The 25,337-nt window shown below is 35.4% G+C and overlaps 1 protein-coding gene across 2 annotated transcripts; it reads right to left on the reverse strand.

The window, feature by feature from the left end:
• Positions 1-24,572, reverse strand: LOC128227364 (sorting nexin-27-like). Of its 2 annotated transcripts, none has more exons than XM_052937817.1 (14): positions 24,314-24,572; positions 18,128-18,210; positions 17,715-17,863; positions 17,180-17,372; positions 15,096-15,166; positions 14,801-14,902; positions 14,421-14,499; positions 13,841-14,001; positions 13,417-13,506; positions 12,285-12,434; positions 9,629-9,757; positions 9,193-9,252; positions 8,278-8,306; positions 1-7,206 (listed from the first exon to the last, which is right to left on the reverse strand). In XM_052937817.1, the coding sequence occupies exons 1-13, from the start codon at positions 24,565-24,567 to the stop codon at positions 8,289-8,291; spliced, it is 1,539 nt and encodes a 512-aa protein (XP_052793777.1). In that variant the 5' UTR covers positions 24,568-24,572; the 3' UTR covers positions 1-7,206; positions 8,278-8,288. The 2 variants fall into 2 exon arrangements, with proteins under 2 accessions (XP_052793777.1, XP_052793776.1); XM_052937816.1 differs by having other exon boundaries at positions 1-7,827.
• Positions 24,573-25,337: the final 765 nt, after the last annotated feature.

Below are 25,337 nucleotides of genomic sequence, written 5' to 3' on the forward strand. Positions count from 1 at the left end.
GAGTTTGTTTGTTTTTATTCTGATAGTCTATTTCAATCTGATCAAGGTTTTTATTCAATACATGGCATGCATGAACATTTCAGAAAAAAATAACAAGAAAAATCAACAACAAAGAGAAACAATATCATCATGTGGAACTGAGTACATTTCCTGCAAGCCTCAATTACCATGATATATAAATAATTATAAAATTTCATTTAAAACACATTTCTGAATATATGTACAATTTTAAGACTGAAACTAAATGTTGTATGAATATAATAATGTTATGCTTATGTTTACTAGTAATTAAATAAACAAGTACATATATATGTCGACGTCTTGATTGAAATAACCAGAAATCTAGATTAATTCACATATTTCTTAAACCGTAATAGCGGTTTATATAATATGTACCGGTATACATTTTTGTGTTTTACAAATAACATGTATTAGTGTTTTTAAAACTAGCAGATTTACATGTATGATTAATATTATACATAAGCTATTATTTCTTAATAAATAGTATACCAACTAAATATAAGATGATATCACTGAAATGATAAAAACTTTAAATACACCACTCTGCCATACACACTGTATACATGAAATGTTGACATAACTGAGTAAAGAATTCCATCAAGATCACACTATATAAACCAAGTTTCAGAAGCTATCATTGTAAATATCCATCCGAAATACTCTGTGTAAGTACATAGGGCAAAATTGCCCCCATTTATCAGTTTTCTTGTATGAAATAGGTTTTACAAATACATGTTTATTTACTGGTGTTTTTTTTTAAAATTCGCAGTTTAGTTTGAAACGCAGGAAAAAGGAAGGAACACTCCTTAAAACACCTAAAAGAATGAGTATTTACATGGTCAATCAGCTTTGGATAAATAGTTTGAAGAAAAATTGATGTTTACTGAGAGAAGGACCTCGGGACAAACCCATTTACCTGTAGTTCAGCAAACAAGTTAGTATCTCTAACATCAACAACTCTTGCCCTTGCCAAAATCTACTGTAAATATAGCTTCAATTCAACAGCACAACAAAATATATTTTCAATTTATACCAGTTGGGGATTAGATCTTGGAAAGTCTTGTTTTGGAAGAAACATATCCAGCATATATTAAATATCTTGTTATGTGACAATAATGAAGGATGAGTCTTATGTATGAGCTTCAGTTTTCAATGACTTACAAAACAGACATAACATATCAGCCATACGTGTACAATGTAACTATGGTAAAACAGATTACTAGTACTAGTATAACAATGAATAATTACTGTACCGACACAAACCATACTCACATACATGTAAAAAATCAAGTGTTTGACATAAGCAAGTACTCTCTAGTAAACATTTATGTCCTTACATAACCAACAGACACAGATATATATGATCATTTGATATCTAATAATACGGTATTTTTTTCAGCACTGGTAACAATGTGCATTCCTCTTTCAAAGATATTAATCAACAAATAACCAGCCTTTTCAGTTGTCAATAACAAACTTACATGTTACTATTGTTATACATTTAAACATCGCTATTCCAAACTCCATTTATGAAAAATTATCACCATTTCGAAAAAAACAAGAGCTTGTCGTAAGACAGCACGCTCGACTACGCCGCTTTGACTTAGAAGTCAATACAATAATGATGTAATATGTGCTTGTCAAAACCAATAAAACAATCAAATTAAAAAGTGACTCAGTTTCAACTGCTTTCTTCTATTTTTAGTAACAGAGACCTTGATTCCATGGGCCCCAAACACAATCCCGTGGAAGTCCTCTATAAACTCTTCCTACATATCAAGTTTGGTCACAGTATGTCAACCATAACTGAAACAGTAATCTATTTTCAGTAACAGTGACTTTGACTCTAGGGGGCCGAAAGGCAATCCATGAAAGCTCTGTGTAAACTTGTCCTATATACCAAGTCTGGTCACACTATGTCAACCCTTACTTGAGTTATTCAGAACTAAGCATATTTCTATTTTTAGCAACAGTGACCTTGACCTAGACCATAACTCTAGGGGCCCAAAACACAATCTCAGGAAAGGTTTCTATAAACTCTTCCTACATACCAAGTTTGGTCACAATATGTAGACCCTTACTTAAGTTATTTAATACCAACCCGTTTTCTATTAATAGTAACCTAGGGGCCTCAAATGCATTTCCATAAAAGGTCTCCATAAACTCTTCGTATATACCAAGTTTGGTCTAATTATGTCAAACCTAGCTAAAATTATTCGATACATAAGGTGACTTTGACGCTGCCCTCCCACCAGCAGGGTTCCCGCTGGTGATCGTCATTGTTGCCATTTGCGACAAAATCGCAAAAGTGGCGACAACTTTTCAAATTTGGCGAATTTATGGAGACAACAATTTTTTTATGAAAATATTTTCTTAAAATGATGTAAGCAGTGCCCATGCGGCCTGCATGATAATCCATTCTGTCACTGTCATAAATCAAGCTCATCTGCTGGTGTGCCAACAAATCCGATAATTAGGGCAAGTAGTCACGGCCAAGTCAACACCTCACTAATTATTGCGGAATTTTATTGCTTTCACGGATTATGTCAACAATCATCCTTTAACCAGTATGTCTCTTATAAGCAAACAATTTTAAGATTTAGCTCAACAGCTTTGTTGTTGAGTTATTAACGTGTTAGTTTTAAAAATGCAAATCATAGAATTTTAGGTTGTCGGAAAGATATGCAAATTTCATAATGACGTTTACGAGCTAAAAATAGATTTGCTTTTGGCTTTGTCAAAATTTGTAATGCAGCATTTTAGGGGGTTAAAAAGTGTCAAAAAAGACTTAACAGAAGTCATTGGCTATGCTTACAAATAAATAGAACTACATCCCATTTGATAAGGCTTCCAATAAGTTGGCTGGAGTAAAGAATAGACACTATTTTATTAGGACAGTATTTCTTTGAGTTTACATTTATTTTAAATTTGTGACCGGCCCGCCCGAACAATGACGCAAGTCATTCAAATAACATGTTTTCCCTTTATGAAAATGTTGTTAAGAATATAAAAATGTGCCTTTCAAAAGATATTAAAAGAAAAATTAAACAAAAAAAACAACAAAAAATCATTCAAGGGCCATTATTTGTATTAAGGGTTAAAATGGAGTTATGTTCCTTGTTGTAAGATGGTCATCAACAATTCTGCGAAGAATTAAGTGCATTGAATGAAGGGTATAGAAGTTTTTTAATTAAAATCCCAACTTGCCCTAAAACTTTAACCTGCCCTAAAACTTTAACCTAAGTCAATCAGGGGCCATAACTTGTATTAAGAATAATATGGAGTTATGTAACCTCATTGTGTGATGGTCCTTAACAGTTGTGTGAAGTATTAAATCAATTGAACTAAGGGTATAGAAGTTATTAATAAATATCCCAACCTGCCCTAAAACTTTACCTAAGTTCCATAGTCAATCAGGGGCCATAATTTGTGTAAAAAATAATATTTATCCAGCCTCATTATGTAATAGCCCTGAACAAGTGTGTGAAGTATTAAGTCAATTGAATGAAGGGTTTTTGGACTTATAAGTGAATATCCCAACTTGCCCTAAAACTTTAACTGGACGCCGACGCTGGGACGAGTAGTATAGCCCTCCCTATTCTTCCAATAGTCGAGCTAAAAAATGTCCCAATTTTATTCCTTCTTTGTTTAACTAAATTTTTAAACAATAATCCGAATTCGAGATTTTGAAATAATCGTGGTTCCGAAGTAAATATTACCGTCCTGATTTGGTATTTCACACCTATTTATCAATCCTAATTTCGATTTCGATCATCTCAAAGTTTTTCACACCATAATGCAATAACACTCTGGCATCAGTTTGAGATGAAGCACAATTAGCGCTTGTTAAGGAATGATTTTGCGCTTATTGTGAGAAAAAATAATTAAACAAGAGCTGTCACAGTATGTGACGAATGCCCCCGATTGTGACATTGACCTATGAACAAGGTCAGTACATGAAAAGTTGATCTTGCCTTTACATGTCAAATACATATGGCAAGTTATTTTAAATTGCCTCTAAACATAAAAAAAAACACCATCCATAGTTGACAACCGACACTATTATGTCCTTATATATGCAGCATTCCTTTGTGAATAAACACCCAAGTGTGACCTTGACCTTAGAGATAGGGACACGGGTCTGTCATGCGACACGTCGTCTTGGTATGTGGAACACATGTGGCAAGTTATTTTAAAATCTGTCCATTCAAGGGAAAGTTACAGCCCGGACACGACAACCTATACTCTATGTCCTTATATGCAGCACTCTGTTGTGAATAAACACCTAAGTGTGACCTTGACCTTAGAGGTAGGGACACGGGTCTTGCACGCGACACGTCATCTTGGTATGTGGAACACATGTGGCAAGTTATTTTAAAATCTGTCCATACAAGGGAAAGTTACAGCCCGGACACGACAACCTATACTCTATGTCCTTATATGCAGCACTCCATTGTGAATAAACACTAAGTGTGACCTTGACCTTAGAGGTAGGGACACGGGTCGTGCATGCGACACATTGTCTTGGTATGTGGAACACATGTGGCAAGTTATTTTAAAATCTGTCCATACATGGGAAAGTTACAGCCCGGACACGACAACCTATACTCTATGTCCTATATGCAGCACTCCATTGTGAATAAACATTAAGTGTGACCTTGACCTTAGAGGTAGAGGCACAGGTCTTGCACCCGACACATCGTCTTGGTATGTGGAACACATGTGGCAAGTTATTTTAAAATCTGTCCATACAAAGGAAAGTTACAGCCCGGACACGAGTTATTAAGCCGGACACACGGACGGACGGAAGGACGGTGCGATTTTAATATGCCCACCTTCGGGGGAATAAAAACATCCACAGAAATCAACACAAACATGGAAATCGAATATACACTTTCTGTTGGTTTTAGAAATTTTAAAATGAAATGGAATATGCTGTTTTAATAAAACAAGTATTCAAGAATTATAATAACAAACTATTTTTCAGTTATCAAACAATAATTCAACAAACATGTATACTGAACGATCACTCAAACCAAATGTTGCATGTAAGTAACATGTAACCGACATTACAATCATCAGGACTTTATTATTTAAGTCATCTATAAATTGCGAACACTGTCATTTTCTAAAAATTGTTAATCTGAAATATCGTTATTTCGAAATGTTTATCAGGGTTCCGACGATTTTGGATTAAAGGTGTTTAAATGTATTACAATTCGAATGTCAATAACAAAGGCATGTTATGGTTGCATGATCTTATCTATTTATCTAAATATCCTGGAAAATCAAACAATGACATTAATTGATCAACTGTTTCTTATGTCTTCATATAATCCATACCGTAAATGACTGGGTATTAGACGCACTTTTTTCCCTCAGATTTTGATGCAAAAAAATGCCTGCGTATAATACCCAGTAACAATTTTTTGAACTTTTTTTCTGAGGTCAATTTCAAGCCGAGAGTTTGTTTAGATTTACGTAGAAAGGGGTGTTACTCGCGTCATATTGATCGAGTATATACGGGTTAAAACGGCAATTGAAGATCGGGATACGGTATATCGTAAGACGTTTATAATTTCAACAAAAATATTTTTCGATTAAAGTTACCGTAATTCACCTAAGAGTTCGGACACTCTAAATATTTGGACACCCATAATTATTTCCCAAAATAATTTATTTTCGGACACCCAAAGGACATCAATCATAACTTTCATAGTTACCAAGTTTCACAGACGAAGATTATTGATTTTTATCTTTACAATGCCTGGCTAGATTACCTAACCGTATACACCACTGTGACAATTTAATTAGTTACTACCCATCCTAAACGATTTATTGCCTGTTGAAAAGGAAGTGTGATATATTTGTTTGAGGATTAAACAAACAACAAGGGCAATCAAGGGATTAAGAAAACATCGACATGGCATGTTTGTAAAACGATCTGCCAATAAGCTTTCAAACTTGTACCACACTTATAGACTATATGAAGCAATAATCGTACAGTTATACATTAATCCTGCATAGCAATGTCCATGCTCTCCACGAGATCCTCGTGGGTATAACTGTAAGTTATGTGATGTCACACAGTGTGACTCTTTGATCTGAAGCCGATAGAATGTGTTTATTCAGTTCAGTGCATGTATAAAATGGTGTTTTAATTAACTTCATGAAGGATTTACACTTATAGGCGTAATAAATAAGTTTATGACCATTGATTACTACGGATAAATTAATAAGTGGTAAAAAGCAAACATGAAGAAAAAAGGCAGGTTAAACAAACATGTAAATTAAATGTAAAAATGATAATTTTCTATGTATTCGGAGAGCGAAAAAAAAATTAATTTATGGTGTCCAAACTCTTGTGAATTATGGTATTCAATATTATTTTGAATAATAAATTGAATTAAACAATAATCAAACTTACATATAAAAAAGCAAAGTTTAGCACAGTCAAAATATTTTTGGCATAACATATTTTTTCATTCTCGACAGTATGGTTGTATGGTTTTAAAGATAACTATCGCCATTTTCACGAAAAAATTTTTTTGTCACTGTCAACAAACATGGTGGCTGAAAATGCCGGACGATTTTGACATTTTTTCTATGCGTCTTTTAACCAAAAACATAGATTAAAAGTTTTTTTCTCGGATTTTTCACAGATTTTTTTCCCTGCGTCTAATACCCCCTATCGTCTTATACCCAGTCAATTACGGTAATTTGTTTAAATATAAATAAATACAATGATGCTTTTAAAAATATATATTATAAATAACATCACACTGAGTGCTGGAATGCTATTTAACTTCTATAATTAACAATAATAACAACTATGTCCTCATTTAAATGAGCTCTGAGCTTGTAATATCATTATGGACAGTAAGGATGACGCAACAGCAAGAGCATGCACAGGTAAACAAATGATTTGATGCATGTCTTGTAAAACCAATGGCAACAAAACAACACTGGCTGACATGTAGTTGGTGTCTATGTGTATTTGTCTTTCACAGCATAAGAAGATCTGTTTAAGATGGATGTATTTTATCTTTACTCTCTAAAAGGACTTAATTCAAACTGTAGTACACATATAAGAGTTTAGTTTGTTTGGAAATATATCCTCATTACCATGCTGTCAACCTGGATTTCTCACAAGTGTTGAGCCAAAATTGATATCCATCTATTTTGCTGCAGAGTAAGGAAAAAAAGTATTTGCTATGGAACAAATAGAATCTATTGTATAGCTAATCAGAATGTACAGATGGCAAGCTTTCAGCTTCACTCTCTCCACTCTACATGACTAGTCAGAAGCAAGCACTTGTCTGTCGAATATAATTATTATGCAATAAACAAAGGTCTATATTCATTTTGATTATATTGATGTGCAATTTATGAACAAAATATTATCTTAAAAAGTGTAGGTATGGTTTTGTTTGGCAATGTGAGGTAAAAAGACAGTTAAACCCAAACTGCTACTAATATCAATGGACCATGTAATACAAATGGTTTCTAACACTAATGCAGATTAGGGAAGTATTCTATAAACATTCTTCATTTACAGGTAAATTGATAAAATGTATAAACATATAAATAGCATTATTAACAAGCATTCTGTAAATCTTTCAGAATGGATAACATACAGTTTAACATTTGTTCACGTGGTTACAGAGAACATCAACAGGTTAGTCAGGGAAGATTGCACTGTGTGTATGAACCTATGGGGGTAGCAGAGCAGGTTTTGATGACTGGAAACCATGGCAACGCTCATGTATGGTTTCATCTCTGGATAGCTGGGTCTCAAATCTAGCACTGCATGGCAAAGGATGCACACATTTTAATATAAATTTATACATTGTATATTGAAATATAGATCAGTAATAGTCACTGCATATATTATTGATAAACTGGCAGAAAGATAAGCAGGTGAGCACAGTGTTGTAGAAGTAGCCAATCAATCTCCAGAAAAATCATGACATGAGTCTCGAAGCTTAAATAAGGGTGTTACACACATTAAAAGACTTCATTCTCCATTTACTAATTCAGATAGATACAAGAGACCTGTGGTGACATTTAAAATTAAATATTTCATGATTTCCCTCTTTATTCTTTCTTTCACGATATTATCTTGAAATTTTTGAAGTTTAAGTCATAAGTTCATGAATATGTGAAGCTGAAATCACGAGTTTGTGAAAAGGACATCATGAAATATTGAACTTGAAATGTCACCATTAGTCTTTGTAGATAGAATATATTACTCACCATATGTTACATCACACATCAAGGCCTTCCTATAAAAAAAAAAAAATCATTTTAAATTCAATTTTTTTTTTCTTAAATTCAAACTGAATCATCTTAAAATACCTTTAAAGAGCTTTTGTTATTCTTGAAATTACTTTAAAGGGACTAGAAAACGGATGAAACAATTGCAAGAAAAAAATAAAATTGTCAAAAACTAACATAAAATTGATGTGTACAACACATTGAATCTTACTAATGTATCCTGTCGCCAACTACACATACATCTTTCTCAGTTTTTGCACATTCTTCCAATTCGAAATTTACTGGGGTTGTTTACAACTTAAATTCCAGTTAGTTTTAAAAAAACGTCAATTTATTTATCTGTACTCATCACATGACTTTTACATGCTAAATATACACAACCGATATTGCAAGTAAGCGGAAAACTGCTGCGAAACAATGTAGACACAGAGCCCGACATATGTTCATCGGTGATAGAATTTATAGACAGAATCTTTTGAAAGAGGTAAACTCTGCTGAAATTGACAGCGAGTTGCTAAAACACTCATTGACAATAGTATTAGTAATGATCACATGACTTGCAACGTGTTTGAAAAAAACATTCTTCTCTTTTTTACACTGAAAACCTCAGCTGAGACAGCGACATATTTGCGTTTATTCTTTTAATCATGTAAAATGATGTATTTTCAGCCTCATTTTAGCTCGCATTGACAAAACTAGGCTTGTTTTGAGGAAATACCATATTTGCTGATTTGAGGACCACCTGGTGTCTAGTCCTTTTCAGCCTGTTTGAAACTTAAATAAGTTTGAAGTTAGTGCAATATATATTCTTTAACTGATAAAGCCTAAAACTGAAAAAAAAATGCATTTTATTGTTCTTATGGGGAAAAATTAAAAACATGAAAATGTTCTTACCTCTTTGTCCCATTCAATCTCTTCATATATCTTGTCAAAGCACTCCTTCATAAAGACATACTGAAAAACACCAAAAATAATAATATAAGAACAAAAACAAACTCAGGAAATTTCAAGGCATGTAAATGAACTTGGTCAATATACTTTTTCATAAAAGCACTAGTGATTTATGATATATGAAATAAACTTAACATAGGGTTAATTCTTCTCAGAAATATTTTTGTAACATTCTCAATAAGAGATCTAGAATTACAATTTGAGGTATAATTAAGTCATTGCTAATAAGTAATAATCTAACATCTCACAAGTTGACAAATAGAATAGTAAAGACACGACAAAGTTTGTACGAACTCTAAAATATCTTTTTTTAATTTCGTGAAAAAGAAATCACACCAAACTATTTTTCTTTTGATTCATTCATGAATTCTCTACTTACGTATTGTGTTAAGATCTGTACAATTTTGGGTTTCTTGCCGGGTCGTCTGTACTCAAACTGGAAGACCATACCTTCCTCCTCCATGTCATAATCCTGAAGGTCAGCCCACTGGAACTCTATCACCTGTGACTGAAATACATGCACAGGCGTATTACAAAATTTACAAAACATTTACCAATATGGCTTATAACATTAACGACTATTTTTTTGTAGGAAGTTTGATGCATTGAATTATCTCAGGGTTAGGTTTGCCCCTATCCAGAAACTGAAGCCAAAGGTAAAATTGATTTTGATCACCTGTTGGCTGCTTATTGACACATTAAACATGTTATAAAGGGATGCATATCAGAAAAGTTATATGGCTAGCTGCACACATAAATTCATGAGGCATGTCGAAAGCTAGCTGCCTAACTTTCTATATGACTCAATATATCAGAAAAGTAATATGGCTTGCTGCATACATAAATTCACGAGGCATGTCGAAAGCTAGCTGCCTAACTTTCTATATGACTCAATATATCAGAAAAGTAATATGGCTTGCTGCACACATAAATTCACGAGGCATGTCGAAAGCTAGCTGCCTAACTTTCTATATGACTCAATATATCAGAAAAGTAATATGGCTTGCTGCACACATAAATTCACGAGGCATGTCGAAAGCTAGCTGCCTAACTTTCTATATGACTCAATATATCAGAAAAGTAATATGGCTTGCTGCACACATAAATTCACGAGGCATGTCGAAAGCTAGCTGCCTAACTTTCTATATGACTCAATATATCAGAAAAGTAATATGGCTTGCTGCATACATAAATTCACGAGGCATGTCGAAAGCTAGCTGCCTAACTTTCTATATGACTCAATATATCAGAAAAGTAATATGGCTTGCTGCACACATAAATTCACGAGGCATGTTGAAAGCTAGCTGCATAATTTTCTATATGACTCAATATATCAGAGAAGTAATATGGCTTGCTGCACACATAAATTCACGAGGTATGTCAAAAGCAAGCTGCATAATTTTCTATATGACTCAATATATCAGAAAAGTAATATGGCATGTTGCACACATAAATTCACGAGGCATGTCGAAAGCTAGCTGCATAATTTTCTATATGACTCAATATATCAGAGAAGTAATATGGCTTGCTGCACACATATAATCACGAGGCATGTCGAAAGCTAGCTGCATAATTTTCTATATGACTCAATATATCAGAGAAGTAATATGGCTTGCTGCACACATAAATTCACGAGGCATGTCGAAAGCAAGCTGCATAATTTTCTATATGACTCAATATATCAGAGAAGTAATATGGCTTGCTGCACACATAAATTCACGAGGCATGTCGAAAGCTAGCTGCATAATTTTCTATATGACTCAATATATCAGAAAAGTTATATGGCTTGCTGCACACATAAATTCACGAGGCATGTTGTAAGCTAGCTGCCTAACTTTCTATATGACTCAATATATCAGAAAAGTAATATGGCTTGCTGCACACATAAATTCACGAGGCATGTCGAAAGCAAGCTGCATAATTTTCTATATGACTCAATATATCAGAAAAGTAATATGGCTAGCTGCACACATAAATTCACGAGGCATGTCGAAAGCTAGCTGCCTAACTTTCTATATGACTCAATATATCAGAAAAGTAATATGGCTTGCTGCACACATAAATTCACGAGGTACGTCAAAAGCTAGCTGCCTAACTTTCTATATGACTTAATATATCAGAAAAGTAATATGGCTTGCTGCATACATAAATTCACGAGGTACGTCAAAAGCTAGCTGCCTAACTTTCTATATGACTTAATATATCAGAAAAGTAATATGGCTTGCTGCACACATAAATTCACGAGGTACGTCAAAAGCTAGCTGCCTAACTTTCTATATGACTTAATATATCAGAAAAGTAATATGGCTTGCTGCACACATAAATTCACGAGGCATGTTGAAAGCTAGCTGCCTAACTTTCTATATGACTCAATATATCAGAAAAGTAATATGGCTTGCTGCACACATAAATTCACGAGGCATGTCGAAAGCTAGCTGCCTAACTTTCTATATGACTCAATATATCAGAAAAGTAATATGGCTTGCTGCACACATAAATTCACGAGGCATGTCAAAAGCTAGCTGCCTAACTTTCTATACGACTCAATATATCAGAAAAGTAATATGGCTTGCTGCACACATAAATTCACGAGGCATGTCAAAAGCTAGCTGCCTAACTTTCTATTTGACTCAATATATCAGAAAAGTAATATGGCTTGCTGCACACATAAATTCACGAGGCATGTCGAAAGCTAGCTGCCTAACTTTCTATATGACTCAATATATCAAAAAAGTAATATGGCTAGCTGCACACATAAATTCACGAGGTACGTCAAAAGCTAGCTGCCTAACTTTCTATATGACTTAATATATCAGAAAAGTAATATGGCTTGCTGCACACATAAATTCACGAGGCATGTCCAAAGCTAGCTGCCTAACTTTCTATATGACTCAATATATCAAAAAAGTAATATGGCTTGCTGCACACATAAATTCATGAGGAATGTCGAAAGCTAGCTGCCTAATTTTCTATATGATTCAGTATATCACAACTCATGCTCTCTACCTGCCAGGTACAGAAAATTGGCAACCTACCTCTGGTGTCCCATCATTCTTGCATGCTCTCAACTTAAAGCTGGGTCGGTTGATTATGGCAATAACATGGCCGTCTTTCCGGGAGTCGCAGGGACAGTGTGGGAAGCGCACGTCACAGTATCCTTCCAGGTTACGCGCCATCTTTACGTACTGTAACATAAGCCAACAGTGGATCCTAACTTTTACGGTAACCTATGCCTCATACTTCAATTCTATAACAATCAGTATCATGGTGTATTAAAAACAATAATGATAATCTAGTAAAAGAAAAAAATGCTTAAAACATTTTAATAGCTCATGTTTCATGACTTTGGCTCATTTACTAAGCGTGATAGGGGTAAAACAAGATCCTATGCTTCATATTTTCAACTAAATCAAGGGCAATAACTCTAGTCTAACAGCAGGCAGCTACAAGCTATAATCCAGGTGCGAAACTTCACATTCAGCTTTATATATAACATTACTGTACAGTTTCATCACTCTGGCTCTCATACTTCTGGGAATATGCATGAAACAGGAATGTATTCTCTATTTAAAGGTTAAAGGCCATAACTCTACACAAATTGTGTGAATCAACACATGACACCCCAGGTGCACAACTTCACATGCTGCTTTGGATTCCTATGAAGCTTCATCACTCTGGCAAATATACTTTTGAGATATGCAAGACACTAGATCTATATGCCACCTTTTACAAAGTCAACAGCAAAATACCGTAACAGCAGTTGTTGGAAGAAGCAACACATAAAACCTCAGACAAACAATTGCATATGCTGGTTACATTCCTGTAAAGTTTCATCACTTTGGCTTTAATACTTTTGGGGATCCTCTGGATACAAGATTGCACACACTTTTTTAATTCAACAGCCATAACTCTGCACATACTGGGTGCAGCCAAACACAAAGCACAAGATGCAAAACTTCACATGCTGTTTGTTTCTCCAGTAAAATACACTTAATCAGATTTGCAGGTTACAAAATTTCGTGACAGATACAAAAACTGGAAAATTCAGGGACAAGCCCAGTAGCCTCAAACCAAGACCTTATAACTATATATTTCAAGAAATGAATTGGAATCTATGAAATAAATCAAAATTCCACATTTCGGCAGACAGGCATGAAAGATGAATACCTCTATCTTCTTGCCTGCGTCCTGCAGTGACTTGAGTTCATATAGGTTCTCCTCTGTGCTGATCACACCACGGTTTACATCTTCTACAGCCTGCACACAATGCCAATTTATATAAGTAACTTCAGTTATTTCATAGTTCTTTTTATTCAAAAGCATGATAAAATTCATTTTTTTCTTTCAAGCCTTGAATTATAGCCAAACCATATTATGTATTTAATAATGATTTAACCCCCCCCCCACTTCATATCAGACTCATTTAACCAACTTCAACAAAATTATAACCATATTTACAACATTTATCCTCTACAAAACTCTGTAAGAACAAACAGAAGTTAAAAAAAGAGTTGGCTAAAAAAAACAATTTCTGATAGAATTCTTATTGTCAATGAAAAGCATACATGTTAACTCCAAATCAATGACCTACCTGTCCATAAAGGAAGTTCATAGCAACAGTATCAGAGTTGAGAAATTTTTCTCGAGCGAGCGAGAAGACCCATTTCTTCAGCAGTATGCATGTCGCTGTTGCTGTGCTGTAATTTTGTATGTAAATGTTGTGTGGAAATTCGTTACGTAGTAGTTTCCTCTCTGAAATGCAATGAATTGTTTCTCAAACAAAATTACACATATAATATTAAAAGATCACTTTCACATGCTGTTTACATTTTGTTAAATCTAAAATTGTCTCTATGAATACAGAATTCTAGTGTCATGGCATTTTACTTTTAAACTACAATACTTGATATCATCTTACCTCAAAGCAATGGGCTAGGTAAAGGTAAATGCCATTACGAAACCAAGAAAACAAATAAGCAAATTCTTTTTTGTTGTAAAAATAAGGTACATGTACATTCTACTTCATTAGTGTTATGTTTTTCTGCATAATGTGGTGACCTTACAACAGCCTGTTCTAATCAGCTTACATTTTTTGTGGCAAAATACAAGTACAGATTTTCTGTATTATCAGGCTCTTATCTGAGTACAAAAAATATAGTTTCGTCACTCACCAAAATTATATTCAACAGTTTCAAATAAATAAAAACACTCGGCAGCACCAGAAGATAAGTTGACCTTGTTAACAACAGCCTGAAATAAAACAAAATCAAATGTTCATCTCAAAGGTCAATTAATTCGTACGGTTTAATTTTTTTACATGTATTTCTGCCTATCCAAACCAATAAAGCTTACAATGACACAACTGAATATAGGTAAAATCAAATAGCCACTTGTCACGAGGATAAGCCAGACATGTGTATGTGAACAAAAGAATAAATTGGAATTAAACTCCATGCGATAATGTTTGTTGGACAAGAATATATACTTTTATTGGTTTAACAGTCATCAATATTAATCTGTATAGAGTGTAGAAGTGTTTAACAATTTGCACCTTGTAAACAGTATCGGTGTTGTCATTGCGATGGATAGTAACAACGCAGATGTTCCGGTCCGGTAACAGCACCTTCAACTCAACATCTGTGTTGGTGGAGTCCTTAAACCAGTAATTACAGTCATATCATAAATGAGTTTTCTGTACCAGGACTTGAAACAACGCTATTACACTATATCTACTATTTTCTTATGTTATACATTGAAAGCTAATAAGTAATGAATTGCAGCATTTTTGTGTCAAGTATGCATAGTAAAACATCTTATACATTAGATGTTCACAGAAAACAACTGACCTGCTCCCCATCGTTAGCAGCAAGAAACTCTTGCAAAATATCACATTCACCAATCACTCGCACTGCACAGGCTAAAAACAAAGTGTTATTAGAATCATTTTTCCAAATCTTGAAACAGCCAGGTAATATTTAGTATGAACACCCTTTGCATATGGGCTTATTGCCTTATTTTATCCTTGTTTATACCAAATTATACAAGTTATTAAACATGATTGTATGTTCATACAGATATATGTGTCAACAAGAGATGTTTGTCAAACATTATGCCCCCCACCCCCCTGAGCGCCATGTTGTCTGGATTATTTGGACAATTGAATGAAATATGCATGGACCGAAATGACAGCTGATTTGTCATTGACATTGGTTGCCTTTAAGGTAGCGTTGCCTTTGAGGTAGTTTTAAGATTATGACCATTCAAAGAGTGTGGATAGTAGGTACAGTTTTTAATCATGTTCAGATGATGACTGATATTTGAAGATAAAAATGTATTCTCTTACCAGCAGGGAATACGTATATATGACGAAATTTTAATGATGAATATGAGTTATGACCACGACCTTTGACACTATGACCTCAAAATCCATGAGTGTCATCAACTGGTCACCCAAAACCTAGATGTCAAGTTTAAGGGCCATGGGTGCAGGCATTGTCCAGTTAACACACAGACAAGCTTTTTGCATTCAAGGACACTGTGATATTGAACTTAAACCTGATGATTCCTAAAATGAATAGGGGTCAACTACTGGTCAGGCCAAGCCTCCATGTCTACAATTGATGATCAAAGGTCCAGGCATACTTGAGATACCAATGGGAGAAGCTTTGTTAACTTTTTCGCGTTAAAGCTCACTGTGACCTTGACCTTTGGTCTAATGACGCCCAAAATCAATTGGGGTCATCTACTGGTCAGGCTCAACCTTCATGTCAAGTTTAATGACCATAGGTCCAGTTATTGATGAGTCTGCATTCAAGTACAATGTGACCTTGATCTTTGACCCAATGACTTCTAAAATCAATAGGGGTCATCACCTGTTCAGGCCTAACCTCCAAGTCAAGTTTGAGGCCCATGGGTGCAGGCATTAATGAGTTATCACCCGGACAACCTTATATCATTCAAGGTCACCGTGATCTTGACCTTTGGCCTTATGACCCCCGAAATCAATAGAGGTCATCTACTGGTCAGGCCCAGCCTTCATGTCAAGTTTGATGATCATAGGTCCAGGCATTGTTGAAATTTTACTGGGAAAAGCCTTGTTAACTTTTTTGTGTTAAAGGTCACTGTGATCTTGACCTTAGGCCCGATGACAACCAATATTGATAGGGGTCATCTTCTGGTCAGACCCAACCTTCATGTCAAGTTTGATGACCATTGTCTTAGAAATTGTCGAGTTTGCCTTCAAGGACACTGTGACCTCGTCCTTTGACCGATGGCCCCTTAAATCAATAGAGGTCACCTACTGGTCAGGCCCAACCTCCAAGTCAAGTTTGAGGGCCATGTGTGCAGGCAATGTCAAGTTATCACTCGGACAACATTTTATCATTCAAGGTCACTGTGACCTTGACCTTTGGCCGCAGGAACATAAAATCAATAGGGGTCATCTCCTGGTCAGGCCCAACCTCCAAGTCAAGTTTGATAACCATAGCTCCAGGCATTGTTGAGTTATCACTCTGACAAGCTTTAAAATCCTTTTACCATTAAAGGTCACTGTGACCTTGACCTTAGACCTCATCTACTGGTCAGGCCCAACCTTTATGTCAAGTTTGATGACCATACATCCAGGAATTGTTGAGTTATCATTGGACAAGCTTTAGTCTACCAATGGACCGACCGACCTACTGACCGACATGTGCAAAGCAATATACCCCTCTTCCTCGAAGGGGGGCCTAATAAAGAAAAATCTGTTTATAAATTCCATTTCAAAATTTCCAGGGTTAATGCAAGAAGGTAGCAAAACCTTCTCTTTTTAAAATGTCATTTGGTACCTACTGGCATTAACACCAAAAAATTGGTCTTAAACAAAACAGCACAGAAGAAGATCAACTGAGTAAAATAAATGATTGGAGCACTTAAATATATAGACTCCTACCTTTCTCCAAGTATTGTTCCAGGCCTCTCCGTCGAGTGTCCAGCTGCTGTTCTGTCAGGGCAAACAGCTTCTTTCCCGGCATCTTGGGAAACGTGAAGTCGGGAAACTCTCTTTTTAATCGAGAATGCAAGTTATCAAATTCACTATATCTTCTTGAACACAAGTGGCGTCCTGCCATATAGATATTGTACACCTGAAATTAAATAAATGAACTTAAACACAGATGTTACCAATAAAACCTACATATAAAAAGCTGCATACAAAAGCAACCAAGTTTTAAAAAGAATTATTTCAGGTTGTATAATCAAATGTTGAACATCAATTACAGGCCTTTCCTAGACATTTCAATGGTGAGATATCCTGCACAATTCACATTGGCAAAACTCATTCAATCATGCAGAGTTCCCAGTTACATCAGGCAATTTATTTACCAATAAAAAAATGTTAGTAATTTAACTTCCAATTTGAGTGGGGCATATTCTCATTTCTGAAATGCCAAATAAAGGTCTGGTTCAGAAATAAAGACTTCTCTTACAACAAACTTCTCCCCAGCCTGACTGACAGTCTGATAATCTGGTATTGATATGGGGAGTGATCGCCTCTCTGAGTAGTCCATGTAAGATGGGCCTGATGAGTCATCACTTGGTTCAAGGCGGTCAGCAATTTGCTCAGGTACTGATATCACTGCAATACAATAAATTACAACTGACTGTAAATTTGTGGTCAATATAAACTGTAATATAACAACTTCATTTCATTCTTAAGTTTATGAATTTCCAAGACAAAAACATGCAAGGCAAACAACCCTGAAAGTTATCTATACTTAGTTATTTATATTTAATACTAGAAGTTCTTTGGCATTATTTGCCTTAATATTGTGACACACAAAGTCTTCAATTCCTACATGACTTAATAACAATCTTTATGAAAGTAAAAACAGTTATGCACCTGTAAGTGTAAGAGTATCTCCTCCAGATTTAATGAGGTCTACTACTTGTTTGTGTGTTGATCCCTCAACAGAAATATTGTTTCTGGAATCAAATTTATAAGAATCAAAATGCATTGTCATCTACAAATGAGCATCATAAAAGTATTCATAATGTAAGTACATATTTGTACAAGTACAACAAGAGCTATCACAAATATGTTTTGGCATTAACAACATGCAACAGGTATGTACAATAAAAAACTGACCAGCATTGACTGTGATGAGCCATAACAATTGTAAAACTAAGGGAAATGTCACATAAATTGCAGGTGTATGATTTCCTTTGCTGATCAACATTCCTATGAAATTCCATATTGTGTAGGTGCAACACTTTTGGAAAGACATGGGACAAGACTTTAGACCATTTTTTATTCATTCAAAGGCCATAATTCTTGTTGGAATTCAAAGTGAAGTGTCACACAAATTGCAGATGCAAAATTTCTCAGGTAGACCAACAATGCTTTAAAGTTTCATGTACGTAATTTCAATACTTTTTGAGAAACAAGTGGTGCAAGATTTTTCAGACCATCAGGCATGGACAAGAGTTAACACTAAACAACTGCATCCAGAGAGACAGTATTTTGTTTGCATTGGCAGGTCAATGACCTACTTTGCAGTTCTGCTAAAATAAAGCACTTCTACCATCAGTAATGATTATTATTTTGGGAAAAATGAGTTATTGACCAAATAAATTAAAATCCTTGTATTTGTGAGAAATTTCACTAACAACATACAGAAATGCATGGCTGTCATAAATGTTACCAATTGTTCTGCCTGCCATGCCTCCCCATTTATACCTCACAAGGAAAATACTAATCTTGTACAACAACCCCTGCCATTTTTCACTAGGCATGACCCTATTAATTATTGTTTTCTTACTAGAGAAGCAAATTAGGGAAAAGAAACCTCACAACCGACAGAATCTTGAAAAAGCCTATAAAGCCTCCAGATCCCACCAAAGCCATGCCTAAACTAAAGCTCATAGGAGTGACAAATACCTCCAAATGCTGCCTGGGCACAGGAATGGCAAACTATTTCCTTGAAAAGAGGCCATAACTCTAAGGTTATTGTACACTACATTTCTACTTATCATGCTTAACCAATGTGTGTTGTTTGATTAAAACCCATTGAGTAATTTAAAAGTAATGCTGGTGACAAGAAAAAGTAACAAAAGACAATAACTCTGAAGTAAGCTGAAATGGAGTTATGGTCCTTGTTCATTGCACTTCCTTTCATTGTGCTTTACCATTGTATGCTAATGAAGTTTAATTAAATTTCACCCCATAGTTTTCAAGACAAGAACAATTGCAACAGACCCACCACAGGGTGACTCCAATATACCTCCTCAAAGGGGGGAAGGGGGGGTGGGGTACAAAAAATACCTGAGTTTAGGGCAACCCGACTCTCTCTGGCAAAACCCTCAACCCTAGAGATTTAATCCACCCAAGATAAAAAAAAATCCAATTTTGCAATGTTGTTCAGCATTTGTGTTGCTTACAATAAAAAACACATTAAATGTTAATTATTTCATACACAATAACTGAAAATGTCATGGTCAGGATTTGTAACTTGCTTTGCTGTTATGACTGGACTTTTGAATGACCCCATCAACATCATCAGGGCTGGTATTATATATTGCTATAAATGAGAGTGTCAGCATGGTTTTAACCATCACAGATTTTAATATGAATGTCCAAGGTTCATGACTGTCTGTGCTGGTTCAACAACTATGCTTGGAGCAATCAAGCATGTGCTATTTGTGTAGATAAAACAGAAATCATCCATCATCTTATTTTTTTTTGTCCTGGGCAACAGCAATATCATTTTAAGCAATTTCTTTTGCAGTTCTTTCCGGTGCTAACTGTAGCCTTTGAACAGATTTCAGGAACATATTTATCAGATGTTAACTGCTCGTGGGTCTTAAACAGACTATTACACTTAGAAAAGACCCTCTTTAATGTGGATAGCTATGTATCAAATCATCTTGAAAAGTCTTGGATAATCCAACTGACATTTTTCACCATAATTCATCACCATCGGTGGTACTACAATCTAACTACGAACGTGAATATCCGTAAGTAATTTCCAGCAACTGTCAATTATCGTGGCAAGGTCTTAAGGCAGTCAAGGCAAACGGTACCACACGAAGGTTAATATGTAAAGGATTGTAACATATTGTGGTACAAACATATAGAATCTGCTGTAAACCAACATTATTGGTATTTGTACTCCAGTTACTCTTCACTTATAGAATAAAGGTTGAATCAAAGCCAATGGCCAACAACTTACCATGATTTCAATGGCTTAAAGCTGCACTCTCACAGATTGAGCGTTTTGACAACTTTTTTTTATTTTTTGTCTTGGAACGACCCAATTTTTGCGAAAATCCATGAAAACCAGTCATATAAGACTGCTGACAAAAATTAGATTGCAGATTTTTACATTTAAGTTTAAAAAATGATGTTTTATGCATTTTTCTTAAACTGTTAGTAACGATTTAAGCCATAAAACATTAATTTCGAACGGAAATATGAAAATATACGATCTGATTTTTTGTCAGCAATCTTATATCATTGGTTTCCAGATATTTATGCAAAAGTTTGCTCTTTCCAAGACAAAAAATGAAAAAGTTGTAAATTGGTATATCTGTGAGTGCAGCTTTAATTCAATAATAAAACAGGATTATGTGTACCCAAAGCCTGGGTTGTGAGCACCAGACTAAAGAAGAGGCAGTTCTTCCTATATATATATATGCAAACAATGCCCTGAAGAATAAGTTCAGTTGTGTACACTTTGATAAGCTGTAGTCTTAATCTTTTTTTGGTTATCTTTGCGCTAGTTATCAGGTTGATTCTGCATAGTCTTCACAGGGATGATAACAGAGCCAAGTTGCCAATCCTGAAAATGTCTGCGTGGGGTTCAGGGGGCCGCTCAAGGCCCCCGATGGGTCCAGGGCTAAGCCCTGGTGGGGGGACATGGGGGGCAAAGCCCCCCGAAGCTTTCCGTATTTCAGGGATTCTAATACCCTTTTTTGCCTTAGAATAGTGTTCAAGGAGTACATCTTTCGGTTTGGTAGATAAAATTATGTTCAACAGGAGACATCCACAATCAAAACAATGATCAGGAATCTTAGCAGTGAAGTTTAACACAGTTGTCTTTAAACAAAGTTAAATTTACTCTTTTTTTACCTGAAGTCACAGGCATTAGACATGTACCTGACATTTTGGTTCAGTTGTCCACTTCCCATAAAACTCAACTGGCTATGAATGCCTGTGTATGAACAGTCTACACTGTGGGATGTTTGATTTATAATAATGAACAACATATCAATTATCATGCTTGCAAATGTTTATTGTAAGTGTTATTTATTCAATTTTTATGTATCATAAGAGTATTTATTCAATTTTCTGCACATTTGATGAGAATGTAATGTTATGAATTATGATATATATTATTACAAGTAATATCCAAACGGGACTTAAATGTTTTGGCAGCTTAGACGTTGTGGACATGGTGGACTTTGACGTATTCTGGTCCCCAAGCCAGATTTTTCCCCTCATGGTGTTGCATGAGTCCAATAGCACACAAACTAGATTGTCCCACTGCAGTTCAAGTTGTGATTTTTAAGGAGGCCAAATGTCTCAACACTATTTCTTATTCTATGCCAGAAAAATAGCTGCAACAGTTTTCTCAGTGTTTGTGTTTGTTGACTTGTCTTAGTTGAAACAAAACCGAGATCCATTTACTCCTCCACATGTTCATCATTGAAATGGCTAGCCACTCCGTAAGTCATCTTGTATGATGCTGTACACCTTTGAATTTTAATTCGCTGAGAGCTTTTGTATATTTGGCAAGTGTCTTAAGTAAGACACACTACTGTGGTGCCAGGGAGCATGTTCAGCCATATGGCCTCTGGAATGAATTGTCAGTCACTGACAGGAACAACTGGATGCACTGGCTGAGGTGTCTGTTCATCCCTGACTTTTGTAACCATACAGGTAAACATACCTGGAAATACAAATTACAACAAAAGGATTTAAATCTCACTCAAACTGGGTCCTCAAGAAGTTTTGTTGAACTGTCTCAAATAGATATTAAAATGACTGCCTCTACGTAATATATATTACTACTACAAAATATTTATTCATTTTTTTTTTAAATTTGAACCAAACCAATTTTCATTTGAATCTCCCATTACGGTCAACAATGCTTCAAACATTATGAGAATAATAAACAAACGGTTTACAGCGTAAACTTCAATCGGCCAAATAAAATTTGTAAAATAAAAAAATAATTGATGACACAATCCCAATCGGGATGTCCGAAATAATGCTACATGCGCAAAATTCATTCTCAGTTTGATCAATTTCTATTAAAACTCAAAAAGAAACTTTTCGGTTTTTTTTCTTAAAAATAAATGGCAAATATACCCTTAAAATCGACGAATCGATGTTTTTAGAAGTTGGTGGTGGTCGTTTTTTTTTCAATTTTCCAATACCCGTTTATTCGTCTTCGTCGTCTGTCATATCCGGATACGACCATCCGGATACTGTCTTCTAGTCCCATCGGTAATTTCCGTAATCACCGGATGCTATCTTAACCAATCATATAGCTCGATTGCCAAGACGTAATTAGGTTCGTTAATTTCCGGATTTACACTTCCGGAAAACTCACCTTTCGTACCCATATTGTTCGAACTGAGCTCGAATCCCTCCCTATTTCCCTCCCCCCTAGAAAAAACTCAACGGATTTACATTAATCTCAAAATCGATCCGTGAGGCCTTAAATCCGGAATTCCGGATTAATCCGGAATTTTATCATCCCTATCTTCATTGGCGCCATTTCAATTAGGTCCAACCCTATTCCAAATAATTGTACATTGACAGACTTTTTTATGATTATTGATATGGCAAATCCTTCACATACAAATTGTTTTGTACCAAAAGTGGGTAGTTATTTCGATCGGGATTCCGGGTTAAAGCATATTGCGTCTATAAAATATCATAAAAACAAGAAATATTACTAGGCAATGTTATTTTATATTAGTTCCATACACAAACAAAAATATCCAACGAATAATTATGAGTTTGATGGGTTTTTTTCTCATTTCATTCTATCAAAACAAAACGATATATACATGAAGGGCTCCTGCAAGGCTGCAGTTCACAGTTTTACTAGAATCGGAACACTACGGCCATGGCCGAGTTGTTACGATTATATTCACAAGGTCTATCACGAAGCTTGTCGGAGGTGGCCGAGTTATTACGATTGGGTCGAGTTGTTCGGCTTGGCATAATTGTTATCTGCGTCCGTCAAGTTTTTTTTTATTGGAAAGGTAAATCATGTGTTTTAATGCATTTAATGATTGTTTTGGTGCAAAATAGCTTTGCACTTACATGGTAAAATATGAATATAAAAATTTATTATCCGTTTCAAACACTAAATACAATTTTAATATTTTTCAAACCCCCCGGTTTTTGCAGAAACCTGTTTAGACGTTAGGGATTGGAAGAACCCCGTTTAACACGTCTATTATTTTAGACTAGTCCAACCCAAATCTTACATTTGTTTCACTGAATAAATGGGGTCAATGTTCCACAAGTCACCATAACTGTCTCCATGACCTTGAGGTTAAGGGGTCTGCCTATTGAGCTGGGGGTTTTAATCCCCCTCTGCGTCATACCAAGACACTTTAAAAGTAGAAACAAGTAGCTCCCTTGCCTGGCTCTCGGCATCTCAAGTGGTGTACTCAGTACTGGTTTAACCCAGGAAAGTTGTACCCAGTGAATCAATGCTTTACACCGGGCATGTAAAAGAAGCAAGGGGTCTCTTCGAAAAAGAGCTAGGGTATCGCACCCAGGTTTCCTTGCTGACACTTCAGCAAAAACAAAGGACCCCGTTAAAATTAAGTGCTTGCACTTCTATGGTTTATCCTTGAACACAAGGTTTAAGGAATAAACATACACAAGGTTTAAGGAAATAAACATACACAAGAACATGAAAGTTGATGTAAACATAATGCTTAAAACATAAACAAAAAACTTCCTGAACAGCAGAACACACACTTAACAAACAAACAAACGCAAAGCATTACATATAAGCCTAACTTCTTATCAAATTTGTCAAAGTGTTAAATCCAGTCTTACACTTCAAGTATTCGGTCCCCTTTTCTTATCCCTGCCCTCTGGGCAGCACCACCTTCCAAAACAGCACTGACATGTTGCAAGGGTGCATACAGGACACCATTTATTGACTTCAGGACACCTCCTTCGCTAACTTGTCCACGCACATTAAACCCAAAACCAGTCTCTGATTTAGTAATAGTCACTACACGCGGCCCAAGGGACGGATCTCCTGAATATTCTGAAGGAGGGGAGGGATTTTCGTCACTTTCCGCCATACTTGGTCATGTGACCAAACTAATTGTCAGTTTTGATATTTTTTTTCATTGTAAAAAATGAAAATTGTTTTTGTCAAAACGGCACAATTGAAACGGCAATTAAAGATTATAAGTATCTTCCATGGCCGCTGGTGTACCATAGGTTCATCCCAACTCGAGCGGAGTTTTTTTTGCGGAAACGAAGTTTACCGAGATTCCACAAAACACTCTGCGCGAGGATTGGGATGAACCTATCCTGCATGGTAGATGCTCTTTCTCCCACCTCAGTTAAGCAAAATAAAGTTAAAATGTATTTTTTTCTCTGGAACTCTTTTGTGCGAAGTGAAAATAAATCGCGTATAGATATGTGATAATGCGTAATTATGTTTTACTCATTTGACTTTAAATGAACAAAACAAAAAATACATATGCTTTGTGTACAGATAAAAAAATATTAGCGATATGTTTGCGCGAATTTTTAACTGAGGAATATGGGGCCAAACAGCTGTTAATTAAAAGGAATACATTTTTTATCAGTACGCAAGTCAAATGCTTTTTTGCTTTCATCTCTCAAGAACTAAGTGGGATTAATTGCTCGCAGGTGTAAAAAAATACAGTTATGTCCTCGTTTAAGGACTACAGCTGTGGGTTTGTCTACTCATTCGAGTCATACACACATGCTCAACAAAATTAGAAAGAATTAATGTTTGCAGACCTTATGATTATTATACAAGGATATTCTGGGCGTAAATTGCAATGCTTTCTGATTTGAGAAATTCAACAAGAGCTCG

The sequence above is a fragment of the Mya arenaria genome, chromosome 3 (genome assembly GCF_026914265.1).
Source record: "Mya arenaria isolate MELC-2E11 chromosome 3, ASM2691426v1".
Taxonomy (NCBI): domain Eukaryota; kingdom Metazoa; phylum Mollusca; class Bivalvia; order Myida; family Myidae; genus Mya; species Mya arenaria.

Bases quoted from the DNA above. Each gene is read 5' to 3' on its own strand.
- LOC128227364 (XM_052937817.1), bottom strand. From the start codon at position 24,567: ATGGCGGAAAGTGACGAAAATCCCTCCCCTCCTTCAGAATATTCAGGA. The intron at 17,864-18,127 runs GTGCATAACTGT...ATTGTATTGCAG, and splicing joins AGATACTCTTACACTTACAG to TGATATCAGTACCTGAGCAA. The intron at 12,435-13,416 runs GTATTCATCTTT...CTTATGTTACAG, and splicing joins ACGCAGGCAAGAAGATAGAG to TACGTAAAGATGGCGCGTAA.